This window comes from Pogona vitticeps, chromosome 3 (assembly GCF_051106095.1).
Source record: "Pogona vitticeps strain Pit_001003342236 chromosome 3, PviZW2.1, whole genome shotgun sequence".
Lineage (NCBI taxonomy): Eukaryota > Metazoa > Chordata > Lepidosauria > Squamata > Agamidae > Pogona > Pogona vitticeps.
This window is the reverse complement of record NC_135785.1, coordinates 142,060,241-142,086,147: the sequence shown is the minus strand read 5'-3', so window position 1 is coordinate 142,086,147 and position 25,907 is coordinate 142,060,241. Positions and strand designations below refer to the sequence as shown.

The window sequence follows — 25,907 nt, the reverse complement described above, 5'->3', positions numbered from 1 at the left end:
ATGTAGGTATCATCAGCCAACTTAATATCTATAGACGTTAGGACTCCAGGAAGCTATTTGTTTTGCACTACCTTATAATATTTAAGCAGTTCACTGATTAGGGAGTATTTGTTTTCACATGCATGCTTTTATGTCTAAAAGAACTGAAGAATTAAATATGACAACATTTTTATTCTGTACAATCCAGAAGGGTAATCTTCAATTCATTGACTAGGTTATTACATAGAAAGTAGCCGCCCTAGACTACTCTAGAATGAATTATTTGAGATCTGGAAAGCTGATGTCAATTAAGCTAAAATGATTTTTCGAAGTAGTTTCTTGGAAGTGTGTGGTATATTAAAATTTTACTTTTCATTTAGGCTTGAACTGGCAGATGCATGATTTCAGTCACATCCCTGTCAGATTCCTACCATTCATGCATACCTATCTGTACTCTCCGTGGAATTCCAACATTTTCCGTGTGTTCTGTTATGAATTGTGGGCCCAAATATAATTCCAGATAGTCAACCCATTGTGGCTTCAACTGTAAAATGGGAGTGCTAAGAAATTCAGTCTCATACACTCTTTTTATTGTTATCATCAAAATAGCAAAGATAAATATTTGTACAGTATTTGCTTTACTAGAACTGATTTTCCATCAGCTTTAAATGAGTACTATAGGTTATCCTAAGAGGTAACTCATGCATTTTTACCTTAGATGCTAGCTAATTCAGTCTGAAAGTTTTGGGGACTGCCAAATCTAATTCTGCACAATTTTTGAAATTCAGGAACCAAATAGCTGAAGCAGGAATTCCTCTGACTGTTTGAGTTCGTTCACCAAGTGGTTTGTCAACTTACAATTTCATTAGCCAAAATATATATTTTCCTACCATATTTATTTACACCCTGGGTGTGACAAATAAAATCATACAGTAGACATGCAGACATTTTCTCCACCCACCTCCCTCTCTCTGACACACACACTTAACCACCACCCTAGGGCACCCTAGAGCTTTTTTTCATACACACAGACAGAGGCAGATGTTTTGTCATGCATATAATCTCATTCTTTGTCTCCCAACTTCTCTCTTGTACTCCCTATTTCATGCACCCATATCTCAATTCTGCACTGTACCTACATGCTCATCATCCAGAGACTTACACACCATATTTTATTTCTCATTGCTCTTCCTCATGCACATCTCTCTCAAATACCACCAGGATGTACACCAAGTGGGGAAAACAAATCAGGTAAGGAGACCAAAACAAAAAACGAGAAAAGAAGAGAAAAGAATAGCTTGTAGAACCACCTTTAGTAGCAATAACTTGAAGTAATAGTTTTCTGTATGACTTTATCAGTCTCTGACATCGTTGTGGATAAATTTTGGTCCACTCTTCTTTACAACTTGGTTCATTGAGGTTTGCAGGTATTTGTTTATGCACAGCTCTCTTAAGATCCTGCCACAGCACTGCAAAGTCTGGGCTTTGGCTGGGCCATTGCAACACCTTGATTCTGTTCTTTTCCAGACATTCTGTTGTAGATTTGCTGGTGTATTTAGGATCATTGTCCTGTTGCATGACCCAATTTTAGCCAATCTTTAGCTGTTGGCCAGATGGCCTCACATTTGACTCTAGAATACTTTTGTATGCGGAAGAGTTCATGATCGGCTCAATTACTTTAAGGTGTTCAGGTCCTATGGCTGCAAAACAAGCCCAGATCATCACCCCTCCACCATCATGCTTGACAGTTGGTCCACTTTCATTTTGTTTATCCAAAGGACATTGTTCCAGAAATCATGTGGTTTGTCCAAATGCAACTTTGCAAGCCTAAGTCATGCTGCCATGTTCTTTTGGACAGAAGAGGCTTTCTCCTGGTAACCCTTCCAAACAAATCATACTTGTTCTGCCTTTTCTAATTATACTGTCAAATACTTTTTCTAATTTTCTAATTATACTGTCATAAACTTGTAATATTTAATATGCTAACTGAGGCCCGTAGAGTCTGAGATGTAACTCTTTGTTTTTGTTGTAATTTCTCTGAGCATTGCACAGTCTGACCTTTGGGTGAATTTACTTGGACTGCTGGGATGATTGGCAACCATCTTGAATCCACTTGTGAATAATCTTCCTCTCTGCAGAGTTGTTTGGAAATGTCCTTATAACCCTTCCCAGATTGGGCAGCAATAATTGCTTCTCTACAGTAACTGATAATGTATTTCCTCTTTGGCATTGTGTTAGCACACAACTGAATGCTCCAGCAAGCTACTAAAAGTTTGGTTTTATAGAGGTGATCACAGTTGCTGATGATCATTTACTTAAGGGCATTTCAGTGAGCCTCGTGGCGCAGTGGTTAAACCACTGTACTGCAGCTAAAACTGTGCTCACGACCTGGGGTTCAAATCCCAGGTAGCCGGCCCAAGGTTGACTCAGCCTTCTATCTTTCCGAGGTCGGTAAAATGAGTACCCAGCTCGCTGGGGGGGGGGCAATGTGTAGCCTGCATAATTAAATTGTAAACCGCCCAGAGAGTGCTTGAAGCGCTATGGGGCGGTATATAAGCAGCACACTTTGCTTTGCTTTGCTTTTGATTAGCAGCACCTGACTGGTATATAGCCTTCAGTTCCTATGGAAGCAATAAGGGTGTACTTAGTTTTTCACACATGGCTTCTCCATTTTGGCTTTATTTTTGTTAACTAAATCATGACATGATGTAATATGTCATGTGTTGTTGTTCATCTGTGATTGTATTTTCCTAGTTTTCAGCCCTTCTAAGAACCAGATGATTTTTATTATGTCCTGATATGTAAAAGCATAGAATTCAAAAGGTATACTCTCTTTTTCACATGACTGTACATACAGTCAACCCTCGACTTATGAATGGGCCTAGTTACGAACATTTCGACTTACGAACCACTCTGATAGGAAAATATGAACTCGACTTGCGAACTTGGATTTGAGTTACGAACGGAAAAAAGTGCGGGGAAGGCAGGGAAAGTGGGAAATTTGAACTTTCCATTAGCGAAGAGGCTGTTTGTCTGCGTCGTCGCTCATGCAGGCGGTTAGAGAGTGGGAAGAGAGACCTGGGACTGCCTGGTATTGTCATTTTTAAATGTAAAATTTAGTTTAAAAGGTGCTTTGTTTGGGTTAAACGGTGCTTGGGTAAAATGGAGCTCAGTTTGAGTTAAAACCTGCTTGGGTAAAAACTTGCTTTGAAAGCTGCTTGTTTTGATTTAAAAGGTACTTTATTTAAAAAGTATTCTTTTAAAACAGTGTTAGTTCGTTCCCTCCGTGGTTTCCTGCCTTTTTTTTTAACCTACGCCATCTTAGGATTTATTAAAAATTCTGCCCCTAGTGGTAGGAACGGATTAACCGGTTTTGCATTAGTTCCTATGGGAACTAATGCTTCGACTTACAAACCGCCCCTCAACCTAAGAACCAAAAACAGCCAGAACAGATTAATAGGTTTTCAGTGCATTCCTATGGGAAATTTAGCTTCGGCTCACAAACTTTTCGACTTACGAACGTCCTTCCGGAACGGATTAAGTTCGTAAGTTGAGGGTTGACTGTACATTGTTACTTGACCATACTGTTTTCGTCCTTCAACCTTTTATTGCCTTTTATCATGGTGTGTTAACTGGGGGATTTGAACTTTTCTGTTCACTGTGCTAGAATGTTGATGAAGACCAGGACGAGACTTCTATTCAGCCAATTTCAACTGCAGATAGTCCTCTCTTTATTCTGGTCTTGGCATCCTGCTAGGGATAAAAATTGGGACTTGGGATTCTGTTCAGTTTTGAAGTGCCCATTTTCATACCTGACAGCACATCTAGATGTAAATGATGTCTAGGACCTCTCTTTAGTCAGCCTGAACTGTTGCAGATGTCCCCTTTTTATCCTCTCACAGTGTGTTAAGACTGAAACCTAGTGTTTATGATGTCAGAACAGGTATAAAGATTGGTTCTTACCTTCAATCTAGCTGAGATATGGAGGAGTCCAATTTTATTCCTATTGTGCTTTGTGATATAGCTGGGGGGGGGGGTTAGAAGAGCAACACCAAAACTAGGAACCAATCACATATTGTGATAAGTGCAATTAGGAAGAAAAGGAGGAGGCCTGAACCATGATTTTGTTATCTGTTTATTGTATGTATTGATCCAGAGCTTCCCTTAAGATGTTATGTGCATATTAAGAGACATCTCATCTCTTTCTTGACATCAGTATTTAAGGTAGATGACAACTTCAGCTTATTTGTAAGAACAAAGACGCTGATGTATCTACTTCATAATATTCCTTTGGTCAGAGGAGGCTTGAAATGTATTGCTACTTGAGACATTAAATATTACTTATTTGTTTAATTTTTATCCATCTTCTATATATAAAATGCAAGCCTTTGGAGATTGTTTGAAGGATACCCGAGAAGAAATTGAACTTAATTATCTGTGTAGGGAATTCCATAAAATGTGGTGAAACACTCGAAACAGATCTGGTCTTACTACTGTCTATCATACTGTGTGAACTGAATGGGTGACTTTGGATGAAGCTGTCAATTTTGCTTCATTCATGTTCAAATGTTTTTCTATCAGATATTCTAAAAATGAAGAAAGGTTTAAAAGTTAAGTCACCTCCCACTTGAAAGTTTGAATTTTTAAAAATCTCAGTTTCTTTCTATCTTAAATATGGAGACATTTCCTTCCTTCCTTCCTTCCTTCCTTCCTTCCTTCCTTCCTTCCTTCCTTCCTTCCTTCCTTCCTTCCTTCCTTCCTTCCTTCCTTCCTTCCTTCCTTCCTTCCTTCCTTCCTTCCTTCCTTCCTTCCTTCCTTCCTTCCTTCCTTCCTCCCTCCCTCCCTCCCTCCCTCCCTCCCTCCCTCCCTCCCTCTATCTGCTGTATGGTCAGAATATATATTGTTTAAGCAGTATATATTATATACTGTTGAAAGTGTAGCCGGAGGTAGCCTTTTAAAACTGAAAAGCAAGTGCGCCTGGGTCCAGTCTAGATCAGAATCAGCTCCCAAGATAGAGGAAGGTTCAAATTTCCCTTCATTTGTTTTATTTAAAAAATGTACATAGATACAGATTTTAAAAATCGCTCTCCAGCCCTTCATTTAATTGGTGCTAATGATTTTTTTCTTCTTTCTTTAAACACTGTACAGGGACAATTTAAAAATTTCCCCTGCTTACAGAAGAACTTGTGTGGTGGGACTGACTGTCAAACAGTGAAGCTAACTTGCTTTTAAATGCCCGCAAGAATGTTGTGTTTTGCATATGGTGTGATAATCCTGCTTTCAGCCCTTCTGGAATTATTACTATAGCCTCGGAAATGCGGTACTTCCTTTTCTGAAGCATGACCAGGGTTGGAGTGTTATTCTGAAACAAACACTGGATGTTGTCCAGTCATAGGGTTTCTCTGCTGGTACATTTTAAGCTCAAGTCGGGATTCTGTGATGAGCAAGGAATATACTCAAGCTGTAACAGACACATTTGCCATTCTCGAACTCATAAGCAGAATTTGCACTCTAGACAACAAGATCAAATTGAACAAAGCAAGTATGATAGATTCCATAAGACACAAAGGCAGAAAGAATCATAATCAAGTTGCCCCTCTGAAAGTAAGTGACATGTGATGTAGTTATTTTCATTGAAGTAACTTCTAGTTATGTGAGAAATGGCGGTTTTCAAGAGTTCTGAAAAAATCATAGACTAAATTCTGTCGTGTAGAAGAATTAAAACAACAAAAACAAACACAGTTGTTATGTAAAGGAAATATATATTAAGGATGAAACTCATTGTGCATTTTAGAAAATAAGTCGATATCTTGCACACGGGATCTTGGAAGTTAATTGCGCTCATTGTACCATGTACAGTATTAACTTGGTGTACATATCATTGCAATTGTAGTCATAAAAAGGTGGTCCTTTCACAAAGCATAATTTGAACCACATTATTCTGGGAAGGCTTACAGACTGTTGCAAGTAACTTAGGAACCTAGTAACTATGTTTAACTTCTTATCTATTCTAAGATACAAAGGAAGAAAAATAAATAAATAAATAAATAAATAAATAAATAAATAAATAAATAAATAAATAAATAAATAAATAAAAGAATTTATCTGAATCCTGGGAATATTAAGCCAAAAATTATTACTACTGGGGCAGGAATAGAAAGTGAGTAACATTCTCATTTTATATATTAAAAACCTGCTTTAGAACACTGAGCTCTCACACTTGTTCAAATGCTATCCATCCAACTGACACTTTAATTCAACGTGTTTATCATGTTTCAATTTTCTTGCTCCCAATTATGAGTTGTTGTAACACGGGAAACAAATTGCATAATCAATGCACAGTGAAGAGAGAAACATACACTAGCAAAACCTATTTAATCATACACATGTAAGTTTAATTTTTCTTTCATTACATTGTGTGTATGGATTCATAACAGTTTTTATACAGGTGTAGGGTGTAATTCTCAAATCATCCATGATACTTTATAAAATTGAGAGACCATATAGCAAATGGATGATGACCAACCTACTATCTGAGCTAGAGGCATCTTTGAAGCTGCCAAAATAATTGTTTTTGTTATGTGTCAAGAAGTAAAATATTATGGTAAAAACATCTTCAATAATTTTACATCTGGGTCTGGAGATTTGCAGACAAAAATAAGAAACAGAAAGTGAATCCTGCAATTTGTTTTGGGAATACAACACTACAGTTGTTGTGTATCACTTAAATGTGCATGCATGTGATCTCTCTCTCTCTCTCTCTCTCTCTCTGTGTGTGTGTGTTTGTGTGTGTGTGTGTGTGTGTGTGTGTGTGTGTGTTAGAGGGAGAGTGCCTGCAGAAAGAATAATTCCAAAAATAGTTAGATAACGTAACTTTTATTATGTGCTAAATATAAATCGGCTGCATTCTGGTATGGATAAATGTGTAAGATTCTCGGGCAGATTTTACTAAAGCATACACAAATAGCATTTTTAAAATGTTAGATCTAATCTTCACATGGGATACCATGACGGGCATACTATCATATCAAGGTAGAGATTAGCTCTACTTTCTTCTTGGAATTCCCTGTGTTTCTTGAAGTCCTCATAAATTAATCAGTTAAGGCAGGAATAGAACTCTAGTTCTGCTTTTGTTCATTTTCGTAAAATCAGCTATTGGACTTGATTTGTACCTGCTCAGGAAACGTGTGGATCAGAGTTTCGTTATCCCCTGGATGCTGGACTTGTCAAAAGTTTTGACTCACATCTTAGCTCAGATACATGAAAATACACAATAGGGAAGAAGATTTAGAGAAAAACGTTTTGAGAGGAACTATGTTTAGAATATGCAATTAAATTATTGTTCATATGGAATTTTTGAATATATATTTTTCAATAAATAACTCATTAAGAAACTCAAAATTCATCAACTTACAGGAACAAGAAGAAACTGAGTTCTGTGTAAATACATTTGAGTAATACAGATTAGAAGTACTAATACAGGAACAGGTGATACCTTTACCGGACACTAAGAATATAAAACAAACAAACAAACAAAAAAACCCCTAAAAACAAACAACAAGCTTCAATGAAAAATAATCTTCAAGGCTATGTATCAAGTTCTTGTGGGTAGTTCCAATATATATGCTGTTATTAATGTCCTACATTCACGTGGCTTATGATACTGACTCCAGGTTCCCTTTTTAGATGGAGATAATGCAGTATGCAAGTTGTTTTCAAGCTCCCCTCAGCTAGCAGTTTGGAATTTATGGCTCATCTCTTAAAACACAGCTTCATTTCTCTGTTCCTATGGAGGATCTCCCAGAGCAATTGTTTTGAATTTTACTGAGTGATTTTTTTTCCTAGGAAGGAGTTGGGAGATAATTAGGTAGCAGGGTAGGAACTTTTTATTCCAACCTATCTTGTTAGGTCTTTACTGCTTCATATGAAAGAAGGAGAGGGGAAGAGGCAGTCTATGTCCCTTTGAGTGAAGGAGCAATTATTAGAGGGGGTGTTTTTAATGAAGAAATATGAATGAATGTCCTTTCCAGAATCCCAGCATTCATGTCTGTTTTCTCCTTCTCCAAATCTTATAGAATAATAATAGCAATAATTATGACAATAACAGTAATCTTAGACCTGCAGAGCTGAAAGGAACTCTGTGGATCATCAAGTCCAGCCCCTGTCAAGGAGGCACAGTGGGAAACCAAACGCCCAACCTCTGCCTCTGCAACCAGAGACCTAGATCACTGAGCTGAGCAGCAATTCAGTAATATTCTTACAATTGCAGAGCAGGAAGGGACCCTATGGATCATTGAGTTGAACCCTTGTCAAGGAGTCACAGTGGGAAATTGAATTCTTGATCTCTGGCTCCGCAACCAGGCACCTAAACCACTGAGCTCTTCCCCTTACCCTCAAATCATTGTCCTCGTGCCTTGTCCTCAGTGATCTGGATGGAGTGCACTGGTGAACAAAAAAGATCCAGAGCATAACGCATATTTGTGATAAACATGCATGAGAAAAAAAGGCTATTCCTCTCTTACCCTTTCTTGCATTTAAAGCTTGAACTTCAGCTGCCCTTTAATAGATGCTTTCATTTGGTTAGGTGTACTTATTGCCTTTACACAATCAGCATTCTCTTTTGTAATGTTAAATGTAATGGTCATGTTACAAAAAAAAAAGATCAATTGTGCCTTATCAATGCTGCAAATAGAAGAAAGTGAATTGTAGAATGCCTCAGTACGCATCCAAGGTTAATTTCCTCTCCAGTAAGAAGTGATTTACTGAGTAAGAAGCCATTTGTGCAATATATTTTTCAGTGAGTCTATAATCACTATAGGATTTTCAAGCCACACATACATATGTTATATGTTTTACAGAGTTGAATTGAACCAGGCTAAGAGTCTGAGCCCTATTATTTGACAAATTCAGTGTTAGAAAAAGTGTTATAGAATGTTTAATATGCTTTTTTAGTACATCATAATAATGATATCGGTGTTATCAATATCGAATGAACTCACATGTTTTAAATGAAAGTGCTAGTAGCTTTGGCTTGCATAGTCATTATGTAGACTGATTTAATTGTTCTTAAGAATTACTCAGTAGATGGGATCAGTGAATTGGTGCTTTTGAAGAATGGATAGCCTAGAATAGGGGTGGAGGGAAGGAAGATGGCATTAGGATATCTTCTACAGATGTGATTGGAAGAGATGTATAAGTAAAAGATGCTCTTATTATCCAAACTCTCTTCATGTTGTTTCCGCAGGATGGGCCATTTTGCTGCCCCATCACAGGAGATGGACAGCACAGCTATGTTCCCATATTCTTCTTGTTAGTTTCCTTTGGTGTTTGTAGTTATAGATTCTGGATATATGTATCTTTCTGTCCTATATGTTCACAAATATTTTAGGTGTCCTTGTGAGTGTACTTTATTCGGCTTTGTGTTCAGATGAAAGCTTGAGGTTGTAATGCTTCTTGTTTACAGCATGTACTTAACATATTGTTATCCTGGCTCAAAATTGGAAGTAAAGATCTATGCCCTATTTCATTCTCCTTACAATCATGAGTGATTTTTAATCCCCTGTTGAAGAGGCCTGTCATATCTGGTTAATTTTGAACCACTAAAATGTAGTAATGCTGCTGAAACTCAAATGAGTTGAACCTGAAGTCCACTTTAGTATATTTGCAACTCCTGTCCATCTCTCAGTGTCTTCTGTTGTGTGTTGCTGTAACCTTTCAGATTCTGAAGGAATTCCATTGAAAGTCCTATTTGCAGTGCATGTGTGCAGAATGGTTTTGCTTTAATCCTTTAATTATTTTTTACACCTGTGATGCTTGTAATGTTCATCTACTCCAGTTGTAAACAAATTGTATTTGGTAACAGCCTGTCACAGAAGGATGGATTGTGATGCATGACATCATGACACACTGGATGAGGACTAACATTGTTTAATGCAAACCAGTTTCTTAAGATGAAATTTTGTGATTGACCTTTTAAAAAATCTTCTACTATTTCAGAAGTTTTGTATGACTTTGTAGTGTTAGGTTTGTAGCTTTCTAAGCCAGTTGCAAATGATGATAGAACTAGTTGGCCTATGAGTGCTAAAATTGGTGACTTTACCCAGAAGGTATTTTCCTAGAGATATATACATTATTTGTTGGGCTGACATATCCCTACAGGCCTAGTACAAAAACATTTCGGTCCGTTCTGTCTTCATATCTGCACTTCCTTTGAATTCTTCTCCAAACCCCACAAGATACTAGATTTGTGTGTTTTAAGAATCGGCAGTCCCCACTTCTAGTGACATGAAACATCATATTTGCCAATATTTTTCCTATTACTTTTTCTTAGTAATTTGTGAAATTAGCTAGTTGGTATACTTGTCTTCTACAGAATTTGCATTGGACCCTCCTGTTTGACAGTCTCTTATGGTGACACAAAAGCTTCTAGACTGATGACTCAGCATTGTGCAGACATGTGTCTGAAGACATGGATTGTAGTCCATCAAAGCTCACACTGAAATCAATGTGTCAGTCTCAAAATACCACAGTATTTTTTATTTTTGTTATTGCTGAAACAGACTCCCTGATGAAAATGTCCGAATCATGTTTATAATAAATTTGATGATTCCCATTTGCTATCGTCTTGGTTCTTTGATTTATTAGATTATTGGTGTTTTATTTGTGTATAGGTGTGGTTTATTTCTTAGGATATTATTTGCGATATATTTTATGTTTATGTTACTTTGGATGTAAACCACCCAGAATAGTTCCCTGCACTAACTGGTGCAATATGCAAATGTAATACATGAATGAATGAATGAATGAATGAATGAATGAATGAATGAATGAATAATTCAAAATCACAAACTTGATAGGGCAAAGATAAATATTAGAACAGCTTTAATTTTACCTAAGTAAGCAGGCCTTTTCACCTTTTTCAGTGATCCACTAGAAACGTATGCTTTCAAGGTTGTGACAGATATAAAAGAGCAGAGTTATGCATCTTTTGGGCTGAAACACTTGCTTAAATTTTAATCAGTATTAGTTCAGCCAGAATTCCTTTTCCTCATGCCTTGTGGATTCACATCATTGAAGAGGAAAAAGCCGCCTAGAGTGGTCCTGAGCTGACTAGATAGGCGGGATATAAATAAAATAATAAAAATAAAAAAGCGAAAACAACAAAACAAAAAGCTCCTGGTGGTAGAAATATTATGATTATTTAGCTCCATTTCTTGCACTTAGAGGTGTTAACGTGTATTTTCAGTAATTCTGAATTATAGCATTGTTACATTTAATTAATTGTGTCTTTGTTCCTAAAGCTAAATTAAAGACAATGGATAAGGATGTTTAAATCCTTTTAGTATTATTTTCTGGTTTTGACTGTATGAAGTGTAACTGAAATGCAGTGAGCACTAATTATTTACTTTTTAAAATCATCTGAGTCCATGATATAAAAACATTCCAAGATGACTTGTGCCACATAACTGAAATGCTTTGTACTCTGCTGTCCATGCAACATGTTTCTTTGGCTAATAACTTTTTAATATAAGAAAATATGTGTTTGTATATGTTAACAAAATCAGAAAGACTCTGACCCATACCAAAGTGGGCCAGCTGCACATGAATACAGATGAGCAAGAAATGCTGTCCATTCCTATGTCCTCTGTGCAGAATAGGCATAGAGGAGCTATAGACTGTTCAGACCGAGAATATAAGTCACAAACAGTATGTTGTGTAAAGCCTGATGTATGTGGTGAGCAGTGGCGTAGCCATACATGTGATCCAAGTCTTCTCTTCACCTCTTTCTCCATGACTATAGTAAAATGTACACATACACAATTGACATATACTTGTATCACCTGTAGGTTATAGAGTACACAACATTTGTTACAAAGTTACATCATTACTTAAGTTGTTAAAACATTTTAGTTATTGCTATTAACACACACACACACACACACACACACACACACACACACACACACACACACACACACACACACACACACACACACACACACACACACACACACACACACACACACAAACACACACACAGGAAGTTCTTTCCTTGGTCCTTCCAAAGTTTATATTAAAATTTGTAATCTGCCTTGACTAAGGCATAATGTGCTCAACCAAAACCAAGTGTTGACTTATTTTGGTGCAAGCAGGCTGGATGCTATTGGTTTTCTGAGATGTATAGCAGCATGCTATCTATAAGAAAGTCTAGATAAATTGCCCATCTGTTAAAGAATAGTGAGCTCTAGTGTATGAGAACTTGGGACATGACCCGTATGATCACATTTCCAAACATAAAAAGAACACAAGAGAAAGAGATGAGATAACCAGTTTATATATGATAGGCTTCATAACCACTGAGCCATGCACAACTGGTGAAGAATGGATATGTAAGAAATTGTTTGCAAATTTGTAAGACTCTACTCTGTGTTATTAGAACATCATTTTCCCCTTCTAAAATGTCACAGATGCTATAAATTAACACTGTTTTTAAAAGAAAAGCACCGGGGCTCTTAGTAATAATTTGGAATCCTATACAAGTTTATTCCACTGAATGCAGTTCAGTGGATTTGCTTTCATGGAAACATGAACAAAAGTGGACTGGAACCCCTTTTTTTGGAAACTAACCAATCCCCCCTTTGTACCTCAGGACAGAAAATAAATCTGTTTATTTAATCCTACATGTATTTGTTTCCATGTGAATTGGACACTGCATCCTTAACACACTTCGAGGAACTCCCTGAAAAAGTTGAGGTCACAGGAGTCAGTCAGAAGAATTCATGCCCCCACCCCTAAGTTGACCCCTGCTTTCACAAAAGAAGTGTCTGTGCTTTTTATCTGTTCAGAAGCATGCATTTTTTTTCCTTAAGAAGTTGGAGACAATATCTTTGTCTTGCTTCTAGGCTAAAGAGGCTGTGATTTTTAAAAAATCATGCTTTAAAAGTCACACATGGCTGTAATTTAAGTTTTTTTTTTAACCTCCTTGTCCGTAACAGTTGAAAGAAACCTTCAATGAAAGTTTATTAACTAGACCAATGCCTGAAGCTATAAAGGTTCATTTATTACCAGTTTCTTGGCTGTTTTTCTTCTTCTATTTTTCAGTTAAACTCCTAGCGTAAGATAATACTTCACAAAATTAAACCTTTGACCTTCTGTAGAGTTAAGTCGCCTTTGATTAGATAAAGTAACAATTTATGGTCCAGCTTGAGGTTGCACATGAAATGAATAATGCAACAGACTGAAAAAGAACTGAGAATCTATTGCTTTTGAAGAGATCACTGCTAAAAACAACAACTACGCTCTTAATTGAAGTGTTTTGATTCCATATGCACATCTGAAATATTTCAGACTGTTCATAGAAAATACATTTATTGTTTGGTGGCATTTGTTTAATATATATACTTTAAAGGCATTAGATTAACTCCTTTGAAATTAATCAGAAAACAAGACGTTGCTGGAGATATGTATCAGGCACGTTCTTTCTAGTTTTACCATATATATAAGTTACATTTAAATATGATTTACTTGCAAGTACAGTATGCAAGTTTAGGATTGCAGCCTAACATTTTGGTTCTACGTCTTTAGTCAGAAGTGAATATTACAGAACATAATGGGATTTCCTTTCAAGAATTAGATTTCAGCCTAGGCAGGAAGCCACTTGTACAATTACAATTCTGTGCTGAGTTTTCCCAGCAGGATTCTGGGAAAATAGATAAACCCAGTAGAAAAAAAAAATACAGCATTCAGGTCTGTTGGAACAAATGATTAAAAACCAGATGTAACTCATAGAATCATAGAAAAGTGAAGGTGGAAGGGGCCTACAAGTCCAACCCCTGCTCAATGCAGGAATACAATCAAAGCATATCTGCTAGGTGATTATCTAGGTTTTTCTTGAATGCCTCTGGTGTTGGAGCACTCACCAACTCTTGAGGTAACTGGTTCCACTGTCATACTGCTCTAACAGGAACTTTTTCCTGATATTCAACCGAAATGGCTTCCTTTAACTTGAGCCCATTGTTGCATGCCCTGCACTCTGGGATGATCAAGAACATATCTTGCCCCTCCTCTATATGACAGCCTTTCAAATACTTGAAAAGTGCTATCCTATCACCCCTCAGTCTGCTTTTCTCAAGACTAAACATGCCCTATTCTTTCAGCCTTTCCTCATAAGGCCTGGTTTCCAGTCCCATGATCATCCTTGTTGCCGTCCTCTGAACTTTTTCCAATTTGTTGGCATTCTTCTTGACATGTGTTGTCCAGAACTGGACACCAAACGCAAGGTGATAAATAGAGGGGGACTAGCACCTTGCAGGATTCGGAAACTATTCTTTTATTAATGCAGCCTAAAATAGCATTTGCCTTTTTTGTAACCACATCCCACCGTTGGCTCATATTTAACTTGTGATCTATGACAATTCCAAGATCCTTCTTGCTCATTGTTTTGCTGAGACTGGTGTCCCCTGTCTTGTAACTGTGCAATTGGTTTCTTTTTCTGAGGTGCAACTTGCACTTATTCCTGTTGAATTTCATTCTGTTGCTTTCAGCCTAGTGCTCCATCCTATCAAGGTCATTTTAATTTTTGTTTCTGTCTTACAGGGTATTAGCTATTCCACCCAGTTTTGTATAATCTGCAAATCTGACAAGCACATGTGTTAAAAATGAAGAAAGTTTCAAAAGTTATGTCACCTCCCATTTGAAAGTAATATAGCTCTACTAGCATGCAACTATAGTACCAGCAGCTACAGTATGTGGAATGTCAGGATATATTCAGTGCATAGGCTTTGTGTGATATTGCATGTATTTGGCAGGATTTAATATGTCTATTCTCTCCTCTGAGGTTTATGGGGAGGGGCGGGAATTGAATTCTCAACAATGGGAGAAGAGGAGGTCTGGCAGTTTTTAGTAGACACAAAGACAAACATAGGTTCAGTGAGTTTGCAGCGACAGATACCAGGGAATACAATTGGTCCTCATAATTTAAAACAGATAAAGCATATGCATATAGGTAATAACTGTGAAGTCAGCAGAATAGTTCAAAAGAAAAAAAAATACAGTGAAAAAATAATAATTTCCCATGAGGAAACACTGAAAAATTGAAAAGAATCTTCATCCAGGCCTAAATGATACCTGTGAGGAGTCAGTTCTGCCTGGGTACTTTGCAGACCTGTGGTCCTATCAAGAAGCTGCAGAGATTTTTATTTCCTAATAAAGACTGTCCACAGACCAGAACCTCCACAGACAATCTGAAAGAGTAGAGATGATAATTGGGGAGAAGTCATAACTGTAGAAAGTTACATTTTCTATCATGCTTTATTCTGATTTTTTGTTATCAAAAGAAAATATATGTTGTCATTCTTAGAACTGTAAATTTTAATCTGAGTCTTCTTAAATGGGTGAAGGAGAAAGAGAAATTAGTCTGTTCAGTATGACTGTGGAGAGGAAGCAAGTTTGTAAAACAAGTTCATTCAGTACTGGATATTGCTTTGGGGGGGGGGTTGGTAGTTTTTCACTGTCTAGCTAAAGCTAAGACCTGTGTCCCTGCTAAGACTCAAAGAGCTTTGAATTGAGTTATAATTCAGGTTCATCCAGCTCTTACAAGACACCTTGAACAGACTTTTCCCAGTGAGTCTATAGGAGCTGTCAGCAGTAGGGAAGATTACTGCAACACCACGATTGTTGAATTGAACTTTAATTTTTGATGTTTTGCTTTTTGAATTAAATAGTTGGACAAGATTAATTGCACTCTGTGAGAGCTTTAAATGAATAGCTGTGTTAAAGCATTGAACTTCTAAGTATATCACATGGGGAAGCTGGGAGGTTTAATGAATAAATGTATTTAATGCATAAAATGCCTGAGCTAATTTTTTAAAATTCTTCCACCAACTGCTTTTTTTGAATTAAAAAAACACACAACATCCTGTACTTTATTCTTTTTCAGTTGTGGTTGTGCAATTTCATATTCCTGCATCTTGTTAATTTTCTGATTCCTCTGAAGTAAACAATAAATTTCATAAATTAAATATACACGCTTCAGAACATGCTCCTAAAGATAAAAAACAAGGCTGTAAACATTTATGATGGAAACAAACTAGATTGTTCAAATACTGCCATGATGTATCATGTATATCAATATGGCACTGATATCAGTTAGAATGCAAACAAGGTTTTAAATGATGTGCCCCTTCATTTCAGCTGGAGAATCCACTTTACGCCATCTGCCTATCAGATGGTTAGGAACCAGGACTGCGTATTAATGCCACATGTTCGATTTTTCCTCCCTCTTGTAATGGTTAGATTCATATTGCTAATAGCTGTGCAGGAGCACTGTCGATGAAATTTGTGTGACGCTGGAGTGATGAGATATTTATAAAGTGGCCTGTCTCACTGAATAATCAGCAGGAAGAATGCCAGACATAAACAGCTTATCAATTTCAGAATATTAATGATAACTACTGCTTGCAGCTATAATAGGCTCACTTTTTTCAGGGGGCATTTGTTTACATTATGAAGAAACAAATGCTGGAAGAAAATTATAAATACATTTTTAAAAAATCAATGCACTTATTGTGTGTATTTTTAAACTGGTTTTGGTGGATTGACTTTTTCCATTGAGCTTTCTTAATGGCAAGTAGTGTACTTGTCCAAATGGCATAGAGAACATGAAACACATAAATGCAAGGAACATTTGGATGAAGATGTACTAATGACCTTCTGCCCAGTGCACAGTTCAGCCTTTTGTATTGTATTTCTCAGTAGTACAGCCACAGAACTACCGCCTGACTTTCTATTCTTGTTTTTTTCCCCATTCCTAGTAGTGAAAGACACTAGAGTGCTGTGCGTCTGCAGCTTATATCTCTTCAAACAGCCTCTTCCAGACTTTGTACTGTTGCAGGTAGCTGGATCTCAGGTCCTTTTGGGATTTGTTGAGGCAAGGGGTATCAATATATTCTTCTCCTTGTACTGAATGGCAGAAAAGACCTGGATTGGACAATGTTGTGAGATATTTTGGATGTACAGTATATCACAGAAGTGAGTACACCCCCTCATATCTCATAAATATTTTAGTATATCCTTTCATGTGACAACACTGAAGAAACATGGCTACAATGTAAAGCAGTGAGTATACAGCTTGTATAACAGTGTAAATATGCTGTCCCCTCAAAATAATGCAACACACAGCCATTAGTATCTAAACTGCTGGCATCAAAAGTGAGTACACCCCTAAGTGATTGGGCCCAAGTAGCCATTTTCCACTCCCTGGTGTCATGAGACCTGTTAGTGTCACAAGTGAAGAGGGAGCAGGTGTTGTCGCTCTCACTCTCTCGGACTGGTCACTGGAAGTTCCACAGCTGTCATCCCAGAAGGAATCTTCTTCTAAAGATGGTGCACAAGAAAGCCCGCATACGGTTTGCTGCAGACAAGCAGACTAAGGACATGGATTTCTGAAACCATTTGGTTCAGATAGTTTCAAGTGTGTGTGGCAGCAACTAGGTGAGCAGTACAAAGACAAGTGTGTCATGCCTACAGTCAAGTATGGTAGTGGGAGTGTTGTGGTCTGGGGCTGCATGAGTGCTGCTGGGGAACCATGGATGCCAACATGTACTGTGACGTATTGTAGCAGAGTATGATCCCCTCCCTTCAGAGAATGGGCCGCAGGGCAGTATTCCAACATGATAACAAACCCAAACACACCTCCAAAACGACCACTGGCTTGCTAAAGAAGGTGATGTTAAAGGTGATGGACTGGCCAAGCTTATCTCCAGACCTAAACCCTGTTGAGCATCTGTGGTGCATCCTGAAATGGAAGTTGGAGGTGTGCAAGGTCTCTAACATCCACCAGCTCTGTAATATTGTCATAGAGGAGTGGCAACCGGTAGCAACCTGTGAAGCTCTGGTGAACTCTCTGCCCAAGAGGGTTAAGGCAGTGCTGAAAAATAATGGTGGCCACACAAAATATTGACACTTTGTGCCCAGTTTGGACATTATCACTTAGGGATGTACTCACTTTTGTTGCCAGCGGTTTAGACATTAATGGCTGTGTGTTGTGTTATTTTGAGAGGACAGCACATTTACACAGTTATACAAGCTGTATGCTCACCACTTTACATTGTAGCCAAGTGTCATTTCTTCAGTGTTGACACATGGAAAGATATACTAAAATATTATGTGAGGGGGGTGTACTCACTTCTGTGATACACTGTATATTAATATACTGTACTGTAATCAAGACATTTTGGGTGGCCTTACTGGCAAACCAAATTTGTCTCTTTGCCAAGGTAAAGGTTCCCCTTGACATTTAGTCCAGTTGTGTCTGACTCTAGGGGGCCGTGCTCATCCCCATTTCCAAGCCGTAGAGCCAGCATTTGTCTGTAGACAATTTCCGTGGTCACGTAGGCAGCGCAACTAGACACGGAACACCATTACTTTCCCACTGTGGTGGTACCTATTTATCTACTTGCATTTTTACATTTCAGGCATTACAGTAGTCTTATCCTAAGGATCCTGCTGCATTCTTAAAAAGAAGGTGGTCAGAATAATAAATAAGTAAATACATAAATAAATACATACATAAATAAAAGCATTTGTGCCATATTATTCTAGCTCAGAACTGGTTGAGGGATGGTGGAACCGCATAGGCTTCCTCCACACCTGCTGGGTGACTGGAGTTCTAGTTTTCCAGCAACTGCAGAATCAACCATCATACACGTCTATCATCCCTCTCAGTCTCAGAGATGTCAAGGGATCGTGCAAGGACCCCACCCATGTTTTGTGACTGCCAATTGGTGTGAACTTTAAAGAAAACTCCATGATTTTTTGCCAGCTTGGGACCAGCAAAGGGCAGCAGATCAGCACAGACTTGCTTTATCGTGTTTCACCTGCATGAGAAGTACAGAGACAAGCCTTCCTTGTCCTTCTCCCTCTCAGCGTCAAAATGAGGACTCAAAAGTCTGTTTCAGATCTTTGCTTCACCCCAGCAAACACAGAGATGAAAGAAATCACAGACCCCTTATTGTTTCATTGTTGCCAGAACTAGGTGAGAGATGAACAACTAAATAATTGAGAGGGGATAGTAAATTCCTTACTTGATGAAGATATTATGTAAAAAAATTTTAAAAATAAAACAAAATAGTACCAAAACATTTATTTTCATTCTCTTAAAATTTCAGTTTTACCCTTAAATTCTGCTGGCTGAACTTTGAAGAAGTACAGTGGTGCCTCGCTTAACGAATTTAATTGGTTCCAAAAAGATTGTCGCTATGGGAAAACATTGCTAAGCGAAACGCGTTTTCCCATAGAAATGCATTGAAAACTGGATAATCCGTTCCAATGGGAACGGATTGTCGTCCTTAAACGAAAATCGGCATAGGAAACATCGCTAAGCGAAACACAGTTCCCCGATTGAAATGCATTGAAACCTATTCAATGCATCTCAATGGGGGAAAAATCACAACAAATTTAAAAAGAGTCGGAACAGAGTCAAATTAGTTTAACAAAGGGTTTATTAAGTGCACTTATGATTTCAAGCATTCTAAACATTTTTAAACATTTTTAAACATAAAAAACAGCAAACATGAGGCTGTCAAAACCATCGTTAAGTGAAACAGGGGGACCCAAACTGTCATCGCTATGCGAAGCATGGTCCCAAACATCGCTATGCGAAAATCACCCATAAGGAACATCGTTAAACGGAGCGCAAGATTGCTCCGAAAAAGTCATCGCTAAGTGAATTCGTCGTTAAACGAAGCACTTGTTAAGTGAGGCACCACTGTATATGATTCCTCATAACAAGAAAGTCTTAACCTAATTATCATGCAGAATAGTAATGGTATAGCTGATACATTGGTACCGATATTGTTTACTTGAAACAGTACATGCCAGCTCTGACAGATAAAATACCTTGCATTACACAGTGTGAACATGGCATATAGTGCATTCAGCTGTCTGTTTTTGTCTATATTTGGGGAAGCATAGCATTGGTGAGGAGCAATTGGCCTTTTATGGTGTGTCAGATTTAGCAATACTTGACTTTCAGGCCAATAACCCCTTAAAAAAAATAAATGAAAAAAAAAAACAGATTTACTGTTGGATCCCAAAAGTTGTGTGTAGAACCCCATGATCTTCTCATTCCCCTCCCTCCCCTTCTTGTCCTTATCCCTTTTCAGTGTCCCCTAAGCATCTCCCAATGCTTGGAGCCTCCAAGCATAACACAGTGAGGAAATCCAGCTGGAAGGGAAAACTGGGAATCCTTTTCTCAGTAGCAGAAGATTCCTTTGGATCCAGGCATAATGTGAGCATTTGTTCACCTTTGTATAATCAATTAAGAGCTAATCCAAAAGAGACTGTGTAACAATGCGTGCAACAGGAATTTGTGCTCCAGTCAGAGTTCCCTCTAAACTGTGTCCAAGCACAGGTGCCAACCCAGTGTTTCCATCTATTTGCTTCCAGCCGTGGCTGGAATCCCACACGCCATGGAGAGGAGCCCTCACGGAGAACTCTGGAAAATTAAAGGGAATGTTGGCTCCAGTAGAGAGCAAATAAAACCATGGTATAGCCTGGCGCCTGCCTGTCTCCGATCCTCCTTGGAGGAGCGTCCTCAAAGAGTTCAGCTTGGGGAGAGTGTCTTGGCCCCGTGGAGTCTCAATTAGGGGTTCCGCAAGGCTTGATCATCTCCCCAATGCTGTTTAATATCTATATGAGGCTGCTGGGCGGTGGGGTGTGGGGGTGTGGGGGTTCGTGCCATCAATATGGTATGACACACAGCTCTACATCTCCTTTTCACCTACTTCAGTGGATGCCGTTCTGTCCCTTCAGCATTGCCTGGAAGCTGTACTGCAGTGGATGCAGGGGAATGGGCTGAGGCTGAACCCAGACAAGATGGAGGTCCTGAGGGTCGGTGGCCACCCCCATTGGCAGCTTGGGAAACTCCCTCTCTTTTGGGGGGGAGTGACTCTCGCCGTAAAGAGTGAGGTTTGCAGCTTGGGAGTATACCTGGACCTGGCACTCACCATGGATTGCCCAGCTGTGTCCCAATCTTGATGGTGGGGCCCTCACCACTCTGGTCCATGCGTTTGTAATCTCAAGATTAGACCACTGTAATGCGCTCTACGTGGGGCTACCTTTGAGATTAAATATGGAAGCTTAAATGGTGCAGAATGCAGCAGCCAGTTTACTTAGTGGAGCAAGAAAACACCAGCATATCTCTCCCCATTCTGGCCGCCTTGCATTGGCTGCCCATTTGTTTCCGCATTGACTTCAAAGTGTTAATGATGACTTATAAAGCCCTAAACGGTTTAGGACCTCAATACCTGGCAGAATGCTTTCTCCCACCTAGATCTACTCGAGTCACTCGCCAGAGCCAGGAAAGACGGTTGAGGGGCCTGATGCCGAGAGAGGCCAAAAAAGAAAGAACAAGAAATTGGGCTTTCTTGGCAGTGGCCCCTCGACTTTGGAACAGCTTGCCACCAAAGATCTGCCTGGCACCCTGGCTAGGTGCCTTTAAGAGTCAATTAAAAACTTGGCTCTTTAGGCAGGCCTTCCCTCCCGCCAATTCTGTTTTCTTGCTTTTGTTATTTATTCTCCCATTCTTGTAGTTTTTAATTGTTGTTTTTATTTGTTTGATTTTATGAGCCGCCCTGAGTAGATTTTTGTCTAGAAGGGTGGGATATAAATCCAAAAGTAAGTAAGTAAGTAAGTAAGTAAGTAAGTAAGTAAGTAAGTAAGTAAGTAAGTAAGTAAGTAAGTAAGTAAGTAAGTAAGTAAGTAAGTAAGTAAGTAAGTAAGTAAGTAAGTAAGTAAGTAAGTAAGTATATCTGAGATGACCTCTTTTATGGGCTTAACCTGGATGGATGGCAGAGCCGAACGACTGCTTCTGCTTCTACCGAAATACTTGGAAGAAGCACAAGCAAAGTGGTGGCTTCTGATAGAAAAGAATTCAAGCAAATAACTTGCCTTGTACAATATCTGTGCTAAAGCAAATTCTCTTCATCTTTCTTGGTTTAGCACAGATACGTTTCTTTAAAAGAAATATAACCAAGGTTTTTATCCATTCCTGAATAGCTAAATATGGGAACAGAAATCAGTGGAATTTAATCTAATCTAACTCATGTGAGTCTGCTGTGAGGATGACTCTCTGTATCTAGTCCAATAAGAATAATAGTACAGGATGTCGGATTAACTAAAACGTATTGAGAGAATACTTTCCCCCAGCGTGCCGGTTAATACATTCCAGTTCTTTATGGCTGTGCTGGGTACATTTTGTATACTTTTGTTGTAAATACCTCTACTTACAAACTTAATCCATTTTGGAATGGTGGCCGGAAGTTGAAACTTTAGTCAGTAGAAGCACCATTTCCCATAGGAATGCATTGAAAACCGATTAACCCATTCCTGCCAAAGAAAAAATATCAAAAAATAAAAAATAAAATGAAAATAAACACTGCAAGTCCCACGCTGGAACTGCAAAAACAAACAAACAAACAAACAAAAAACCCCGAATGAATCAAAAAATGAACATTGGAGCACCCATGCTGGGACTGCAAAAAACAAAACAAGACACAAAAAACAACAACACAGAAACGTAAACCCCCCCCCAGCCGAAACCTACCCTCCAAAACCCACCCAGAACAACTTTTTTAAAAGGAAAAAGCAGCACCTTCCCAGTCCAAAGCCTCTGCGGAGGCTTCCATGGATTCCAAAGCACCAGCACCCAATCGATTCTCTTTCCTCCTCCTGCCGCGCGCCACACCCAGGGCGTTTGGCAGGCCTTACTCATGAGTAGACCTGTGCCTTCATCAGCCCTTACTCATGAGTAAACACACACTTTCGATGGCCCTTACTCATAAGTAGACACACGTGGCTGGAGAGGCCTCTGAAGGCGCCAATCGTGGTGGTGCTGGAAGCCCGGGAGGCTGAGCCTCCCTTTTCCTAATCGTTGGGGCGAAAGAGCTACAAAGAAGCAGCCTCTTCGCCACCAATGGTTAGCAAATTTTAATGTCCCACCCTTTTCCCCTGCCTTTTTTGGTTAGTTCGTTGAAGCTCCAGCCGCAAGTAGAAGCAGAATTTTGCGGCCGGAGCTGTTTGTAAGTTGAAATTTTCATAGGTAGGGACGTTCGTAAGTAGAGGTTCCACTGTAGTTCTAAAATCTTCATTCTCCCTGGAAAAAGCCCCTGATGTTGGGAAAGAGTGAAGGCAAGAGGAGAAGGGGGCAACAGAGGACAAGATGGTTGGACAGTGTCACCGAAGCTACCAACATGAATTTGACACAACTCGGGAGGCAGTGGAGGACAGGACGGCCTGGCGTGCTCTGGTCCATGGGGTCACAAAGAGTTGGACATGACTTTAACATCTAACCAACAAATCTTCATTGCACACTTGATATCCAGTCACTTGAAAATGTTTTGCTTAAAGATGATGCTTAGATTCAGTTCAGATGCAAACTTGATAGAAGTTACAGCTTCATTAGTTTTATTCCTATTCCTTTTTCAGGTTTGACAGCTGCAGCAGCGGCGGCAGCAGCTGCCACCAATGCAGCTATTGCAGAAGCCATGAAGGTGAAGAAAATCAAATTAGAAGCTATGTCGAACTATCATGCCAGTAATAACCAGCATGGAGCCGAATCTGAAAATGGGGATCTGAATTCTAGTGTGGGTAAGTGTAAGAGGATTCCTATGTTATAAATGCCACAGCAGTACTGATTCTTCTATTTTGATGGGAAGAGTAGCATTTGTATAGTTTTTTTTTGTTTCCCACTGAACTATATTTATGTGACTTCAGGGTTTTTCTTTTGTTTTGTTTTTTGTACTATAAGTATTATTGCCTTTGTAAGTGGCTATTTATTGTTACTATATATTTAAAAGAATAGTGTGTGAATACCCATTTTTCAATCAAATACTGAGATCAGAGTACTCTTCTGTTCTATCAGAAATATTTCACTTTTGGTTAACAGCCCACTGGTAGGCAAATGAAGCAAGAAAGTATTTAGATTTAAGGCTATGTTTGTCCCATTGAGTTCTAATGAGGCCAGTGGCATACAATTATCACACTGTAAATTCTAATGAGTTTAAAGCAAAATATTTCATTCTTGCACTTCCAGTGCCGAATATAATACAGTGGTGCCTCGACTTGTGACCATAATCCGTTTCAGAAGATGGACATAACTCAAAATAGTCATACGTCGAAGCACCATTTCCCATACAAATGCATTGAAATGCAATTAATCTGTTCCAGCTGAAGAAAAAAATCACAAAAAACCACTGCAAGACTCATTGGAAACGCGATTGATCCCTTCCAGCCAAAAGGGGGGGGAGAAAAGCAATCAGGCGTGCAAGACCCATTGGAAATGCACAGAAAACAAACGGAGCAGATTGGAAATGCACAGAGAACAAAAGGGGGAAGTCAGAAATGCAAATAGAACAAAGGAAAAAGAAAGGGAACCATCCAGGACCCATCGGAAATGGGGAACCCCCCAAAAAGCAACCAAACCCCCCAAGACCCATCGGAAATGGGGAAAAACACTCCAAAAAGCAACCAACCCCCCAAAACTCACCGAAAATGGGGGAAACCAAAAAACAAACCCCCAAGACCCATCAGAGCACAGAAACATAAACCCCCCAGACCAAAACCACGCTGCAAAAACACCCAGAACAGTTTTTAAAAAGCAGGAAAAAGCACCTTACCTTACCAGGCAGCCTGAAGCCTCCATGGAAACACACAAACATGCTCACTCAGAAGCAGGAGGCAGCCCCAAGCCTCCTCCGATGCACACTCTCTAACTGCTGGGGCGAAAGAGCTACAAATAAACAGCCTCATCGCCACCTACAGTTAGCAATTTGAATTTCCCGCCTTTTCCCCCTGCCCTTTTCTGTTTGTAAGTGGAAGCTCTGGTTGCAAGTAAAAGCAAAATTTTCGGCTGGAGCTGGTCGTAACTTGGAATCGTCATAAGTAGAGACGTTTGCAAGTCGAGGCACCATTGTAAAGAACATACAGTGGTGCCCTGCATGACAATGCTAATCCATCCTATAGAAATTGCTGTTTAGTGAAATCATCATCATGCAAAAACCATTTCCCTATTGGAATGCATTGAAACCCGTTTAATGTGTTCCAATGGGGAAAATACCTCATCGTTTTGCAGGATCGCCCATAGGGCAGCCATTTTGTGAAGCGCCGATCAACTGTTAAAATGGCTGTCCAGCGAAGCATAGGTCCCGAAAACATAGGGCAGCCATTTTGCGAAGCTGCCGATCAGCTGTAGAAATCGTTGTCTTGCGAATAAATGGTCCATGAAGCACGGCCAAAATAATCAAGCGAAAATTGCCCATTGGAATGATTGTTTTGCGAATCACTATAGCGATCGCACAAAGTCATCATTATTCGAGGAACCACTATATAGAACAAAGTTTGGAAACTTCAGACATTTTACTTTTCAAGATAAATTTCTAAGTGGTAAGCACCTTTCTTCCCTTCCTGTGTTAAATATTTAGAATGATTAGCAGCATTTTCTGTCCCATAAGACACAGGATCAACATGACGTGTTTATGTGTGTAGCCAATTTGTTCTGCGAAAATACACCTAAAATTACAATAGCTTTTAAGGTCATTCCATTTTAATAGTTCCCTTCTGCTCTCTGAGATAAATGCACTGAGGCAACTGAAATCTAAGTTTTAGTACTGTTAACTGTTGTACATGGCATAGGTTGCACAGAGAAAAAACAGACAAAACAATCTGATGTACACCTCTTTTTCTATTTTGCACGTTTTTGAGATTATTCTTAAGGATGACAACTCGACAACTTTTTTCTTCTGCATCTTCTTGTTCATATTTATTATTTAACTCATAGTCAAGAACAAAAGGAACAAATGTGCACATCAGAGCATTCTGAGGACATTTCCCCCTTGCTTTTCAGTTAATGTTTCAGTAACAGAAGAAGGGGG

At 38.9% G+C, this 25,907-nt stretch overlaps 1 protein-coding gene across 6 annotated transcripts in view; it reads left to right on the top strand.

The window, feature by feature from the left end:
• DACH1 (dachshund family transcription factor 1) overlaps positions 1 to 25,907 on the top strand; it is a 514,217-nt gene that overhangs the window by 229,130 nt on the left and 259,180 nt on the right. For all 6 annotated transcript variants that reach the window (XR_013543786.1, XR_013543788.1, XM_078390759.1 and 3 more), the window contains exon 3: positions 23,464 to 23,625. Coding sequence is in view for 4 of the 6 variants with exons in the window: in XM_078390759.1 (XP_078246885.1) it covers positions 23,464 to 23,625 (162 nt within the window). In the remaining 2 variants the exon portion in view is untranslated. The remainder of the gene's footprint in view (positions 1 to 23,463; positions 23,626 to 25,907) is intronic.